This window comes from Candoia aspera, chromosome 4 (genome assembly GCF_035149785.1).
Source record: "Candoia aspera isolate rCanAsp1 chromosome 4, rCanAsp1.hap2, whole genome shotgun sequence".
NCBI classification, from domain to species: Eukaryota; Metazoa; Chordata; class Lepidosauria; order Squamata; family Boidae; genus Candoia; species Candoia aspera.
In genome coordinates this window covers 106,689,525-106,695,293 of record NC_086156.1, presented here as the reverse complement: position 1 = coordinate 106,695,293, position 5,769 = coordinate 106,689,525, and the positions used below count along the sequence as shown (strand labels likewise).

The following is a 5,769-nucleotide window of genomic DNA, read 5'->3' as shown; positions in this document are numbered from 1 at the left end:
ACCAATTAAATGGCTATCAAAAGCTAAAATCTGTTGAAATTTTACCCAGGTGTTGGCAGGTTTTTTTCCCTTCTTCTTTTGTTAGTTCATGATAAATACATACTATAACTACATAACTATAACAAAGCTATATAAATATATAGTAGAATAGTTCAAAGATATCTTGAGATGGGTATCTAGAGTACCTAGTGTACATGAACTCCAAATCTCAACATGCTGCTTGGTGTACAATCATTTTAAAAATGGAATGCTACAATAACCTATGCACAACAAAGATAATAAAACATCCATAATAAAAGAATGCCATCCTCACCCCCAAAATGCAACATCACAAAGCCTTCAAAGGTCTTGTTCTTGAAGCATGATCCCACTTCTTATGCTGATAGCAAGGGGACCTGTCTTCAGAATCTAACAGACTCCTTTGGGTAAGGTACTAAGGTCATTTTTAATGTTATTTTCTCCTTAGGTGCTTTTTGCTGTTCAGCTCAGGCCTCAGTAAAAGAATATAAATTTTGGGGGAAAAGATACAGAACAATAAGCCAGCACTGGAGGCCAAGATGGAAAAGATCTCCACGGCCACCATGTATTTGCCCTTTGTGCTTAAATAAGTTGGAAGAAAGGACACCCAGACACTGCAGAAGACCAACATGCTGAAGGTGATAAACTTAGCCTCATTGAAGCTGTCAGGCAAGTTCCTGGCCAGGAAGGCTACTGTGAAGCTGATAGTAGCGAGGAAGCCCAGAAAGCCCAGGGCACTGTAAAACAGGGTGACTGATCCTTCATTACACTCCAGGATAATTTCTTCCATCAGTGAGTGCATGTCAACATCTGGAAAGGGGGGAGCGGTTATCAACCACACACTGAAAATCAAGGCTTGAGTAAAGGAGCAGGAAAGGACAATGGAGCTGGCCAGGTGCTTCCCAGACCATTTCCTCATCCCAGCTCCTGGTGTGGTGGCCATGAAAGCCAGGACCACAATGACAGTCTTGGCCAAAACCGAAGAAATGGCTACAGAGAAGATGATGCCAAAAGCTGTTTGTCGAAGGAGGCACATAAGCTTTGTGGGTTGTCCGATGAAGAGCAAAGTGCTAAGGAATGAAAGCAAGAGGGAAGTGAGGAGAACATAGCTGAGGTTCTGGTTGTTGGCTTTGACGATAGGGGTCTCCCGGTGCTTAATGAAGAGGTGAAGCACCAAAGCTGTGAGGAAACTTAAAAAAAGGGCAAAAAGAATGAGTGTGATTCCCAAAGGTTCTTCGAATTTTAGGAAAATGATATATTTTGGAAGGCACAAATTCTGCTCTTTGTTGGAATGCTGATCTTCTGGGCACTGAAAACAGTAATCCAAGTCTGTTTTAAAAAAAGGAAGAAGCACAAGCTGTTTAATAGAGTACAGCTTTATGTATAACAAGGGTATAATAAATTGTTGACTGTAAGTCTCAGTCATGAAAAGGAAATGAGACAATAAAGAGCAATAATAAAGATCATAGGATCTCATTTAGAGGAAATTGAATATATAATTAACCTTGGGTTGTCACCAAATATTTTTGTTCTTTCTCCTTTTCATTAAATATCTAAAATACATTTGCTCATTGTTTGGTTTCTTGGTGTCAGTATAAAAAGATACAATCAATCCAGATTCTACATTTCACTACACTTTACCTATTTTTTTTTTAATTGTTCTGTAATGTTTCTGGATTTAGCTACCAAGGTGGGCACAAAGTAAACTTGCCCCACAGTCACCCAAATAATCACAGAGACGTGACGGTAACTCCAGCCTTAAATCTTTGAGTCCCAATGTCTGATGCAAGTATCTAAGATCTGTCATGACATCATAATGCACTTGGTCTTTTGCCCTCTCCAACAGACACTTAGTGGCTCTTCCTAAACAATATGAGAAAATGTGAATATGGTGAAACTGAAAAGAAAGTAAAACCCATGAATTGCTCATCAAACTCCATGATCTCCCAAAGACTGCGTGTTCAATCACCACTTTTAATGATGCCTCAAGATTTTGGGAAAGATACGAAGCTGACAGGTTGTGCATGAATACATTTTTATACAACAATTCTTACTCTTTATATGAGAAATCTTCCCCTCTGGGCATCGATGGCAACTGTAGCAGCAAAACGGTTTCCCTTCAATCTTTGTCTGCCTGTAACCAGGTTTGCAATGGGCATTGCACAGAGAAAGAGGGTGTACCTGTCCAGAAAGATGAGAGGAAAATGTTTTAGCCTTCCTGAAAAAGATACTTCAATTATCTTTCTCCAGTTTATACACAGGGTTCTTTAGAAAAATATTAATTATCTGAGGTCTGGGATAGAGCTATGCAATTAAATAAATTCAAAGGGCTTATGAAGTGATGAGCACAGGTGAGTGCACACATCACATTTGTTAACAACCCCTCAAGGCAGCTGTATTTTCTCCCCAAGTAGGTCTATTTGATTTAATTAGTAGCCCTGAGATTTGACCCATTTTCCCCCTTCAGATCAGTATCTTAGGAGATTCCTAAGGTGGAACAAACAAACAAAAGCAGACTGCTTTATTACTGTAATTTATTTATTTTATTTATCAATTTTTTTCACCGCCCATCTCCCCCCAAAGGAGGGACTCTGGGTGGTTTACAATAAAAAATAAAATTCAAAATTCAATACAGGTATAAATAATACAATAAATATCTATATAAAAAGAAGATAGAAAAAATTGACTGAATTGTATAATAATCCACATAAGGTGACTTTGACAAACTTGAAGGGTAGAGTAGCTGCATCTGGCTATTACTTCTGTTCTTGCAGTACAGAAATACCCCAAATATATGCCCTACTCTTTCCCTTTCCACTGCAGCAAGACAAAGCAGAGAAACATGGGCAAACACCAGGATGTTGTTGGCATATTGGTAATTAAGAACTTAAATTAAGAAGGTGAAAAAGGAGTTTAAAATGGTGGAATGGGAAGAAATGGGACATTTCACATGTGTAAATATATATAATTTAGTATGACCTCTACCTGGTTGAAAGCCCTGGGCCATTTGATCACATCTTCAGAAATGGTGAATACTTTGCCAAGGGCATTCTGTGGTCCCATTCTTCCAACTTTGAGTCTAACAAAGGACTGATTTGGAAATGTGATCCAATTCATAATATCAAATCCTGCTATTAGTTCCCCATTTGAATTAAAGGAAAGCATTTCACCAACACTGTTGTTAAATGAAATACTTCCTAAGTAGTGGTGAAGCTACAGGAAAATGGGGAAACAGATCATCAGCATCAGCATATTAAATAAATACATTTAAAACCAAACTGAATTTTAAAGGCATCTTTCTGTAACAGAAAGAATGTGGCATACAAATTTAACCCAAATATTTTGAATAACAAATTTCAGTTAATTCTTTCCAGTTTTCCTTTGGAGATTTTGCTGGTGTTAACCTAGGGAATCTTAATTTTCATTCCAGTGATTAACGTACTGAAATGTATGGATTTACTACTAGGCTGGGCTGCTTACTCTAAGCAATGGGAAATCCCTAATCTGCCTACAGAGTTACTCATGGAATCTAGAGATTTTTTTTTTCCTATTGCTTTCTAGGAGAATGCATGTTCCTTCACTGGTAGGAACAGTTAAATATTAATATCAGGTTGATCATAACATGTTCCATCCATTTAGGTTGCAGTAAATATTTCACAAGTAAAATAAAAGGGAAGAAGCTCTCACTCTCTTTCCTCCATCCAAAAGTTAGGGCAGAGTTAACTCAATATTTGTGATGGAATGTGAGGGCGACGCTGGGGAAGAGAGGGAAGAGAAGCTGCTAAGGAGCAATCAGATAAAAGAAAAGGGACTCCAAGATAAGGAAATGGTCTGAAGAAGAAACTTAGGAGAGACCCACCTTGAATACTGTAGTGATAAATAGGGAGGGTGGGAGATTTGTACTTTCAGACTTGTAAGACTGTTGCCAGCGCTTCCAGGTAAACCAGACAGGACAAACAACAAGATGAACTAATTCAACTTTATTGTAACCCTACATTAATGGAAACTTTAAAGTTTGAAAATAAAAATCTCCCATCCTGCCTATTGATCACTTGAGTGTTCAGGGCATGTTTTTCCAAAGTTTCTTCTTTAGACTGTTACCCTCTATCGGACTTGCTTTCCTTTTTTCTGATCATTCCCTTGGCAGCATCTCTTCCCTCTGTTCCCCAAGGTTGCCCTCACATTCCCTCATGATATTTTCTGAAAAAGGAAACATGTCAATATTCAGTGGTTTGCTAGCAGATGAGCAACCTTATGCAAGGCTTCCCTGTCCATTGATCTTGACAGACCATCAAATGAAGTAAATAGAAAGGAAAAATCTTAATAGAAAGCATTGAAGAAATGAAGCTGAAGATAATAATTATTTATTTTTATGTATTTATTATTAAATTTCTTTGCCACCCATCTCACATATGATGATTCCGGGTGGCTTACAAATAATAAAAATAGCAAATCACTAAAACAGTTCCATACAAATAATACAAAGAAGAATACAAATACAAAATACAAAATATTATATAATGCCACAGCTATCGTCTGAATTTCTAAAATTCTGCAGTGATGTTCCAATTTGAACCACTGGGTACCATTGCCTGGAGCTCCCAAAACTGTCTGTTCATGAGTTCTCCTGTATTATTGCTCTCAGGAAACTACCTGCCAAGGTTGTTGCTTGACAAGCCGCCATCTCCGCTTATCTTGTATTGTTCCTTTTTCCACTGTAGGTGAGTGCACAGCATGCAAAGCTTCTGCCACTACATGGACAGCATTATAGATGCTGTAGCTGTGGCTGGTCATGCTCATTTCAAAGACCGACCCAGGAAGATGCTCCAGGTTCTCCTCTCCAGTGCAGAGTTCTTCTGCCATTGTTTCTCCAGTAGCATTGGAGAAAGAACACTGAAACGCCTCTTCCCAGAAATCCTTGGAAATATCATCATCCTGTTTAGTTGTGAGCTTCCTGTGCTGAAGGAACTGATGGAATCCCAGCACTTCCTCACTGTGAACTGCAAAAGAGAGTGCACCATGGATGAAATCCAAGGGCCAGCCTCGTTGAAAAGACATTGATGTGAAATCCATCTGGGCTACAAAAATCCATACTATTGGCTTCACTAGGATCTTCTCAAATTCAAAGACCTGAAGCATTATCCTTAAAACCACCATAGTTTGAATTTCGCCATATACAAGTGCTACATTAGCAGTGGCTCCCATTATGATTCTTATAGTTTTCCCTGCTTCCAAAACTATTTGAGAGATTTCAGTCGAAAATTTCATTTGTGGAAATGTTTCCATGAAGTCAAAGCAGATACCGCCCTGGGCAAACATGGGCAGCTCACTTTGTGCAAATCTCTCCCCGCTGTCATCATCAATTAAAATCACTCCAATCCACGTCCACTGGAAATAGAGCAGCAGCTGGAGAATCCCCTTATACTGTTGGTTGTTATCTGGAAATATCTGGCCAAGGAAAGCCTTTTCATATATGTCACTCATTACTTTTGAGGACCCATAGGCCAACTGAAGAATATTGAAAACATTCAAGAATGACATGTCTCTGAGATATATTCCAAATGAAATTAATTTGAGTACTTTCACCATTTCTAAATTGCAAAGTATGTCCTCAAGCATTAATTCTTTTTCAGTGAAGACTTCATTCAAATTTAGTGACAATTTGATGTTTGTGAGTGTAATGCATTTGGATTTACCTACTCAGAGAAAAACAGAAGAAATTTTCTTCAGTAGATGATCAGTAACAGAAAG

The 5,769-nt window shown here is 38.3% G+C and overlaps 1 protein-coding gene across 1 annotated transcript; it reads right to left on the bottom strand.

Moving 5' to 3' along the window:
* Positions 1–451: 451 nt before the first annotated feature.
* Positions 452–5,559, bottom strand: LOC134496922 (vomeronasal type-2 receptor 26-like). Its single transcript, XM_063302638.1, has 4 exons — positions 5,349–5,559; positions 4,774–5,018; positions 2,073–2,199; positions 452–1,197 (listed from the first exon to the last, which is right to left on the bottom strand). Exons 1-4 carry the CDS (start codon positions 5,557–5,559, stop codon positions 452–454), a joined length of 1,329 nt encoding a protein of 442 aa, XP_063158708.1.
* Positions 5,560–5,769: the final 210 nt, after the last annotated feature.

Excerpts from the sequence above, each read along its gene's own strand:
- LOC134496922 (XM_063302638.1), bottom strand. The coding sequence starts at position 5,559 with ATGTCATTCTTGAATGTTTTCAATATTCTTCAGTTGGCCTATGGGTCC. Across the intron at positions 5,019-5,348 it reads CGGGGAGAGATTTGCACAAA|TTCACAGTGAGGAAGTGCTG; the intron begins GTGAGCTGCCCA and ends TCTCTTTTGCAG. Across the intron at positions 1,198-2,072 it reads GAAGATTTCTCATATAAAGA|CTTTGGTGCTTCACCTCTTC; the intron begins GTAAGAATTGTT and ends GTTTCCTCACAG.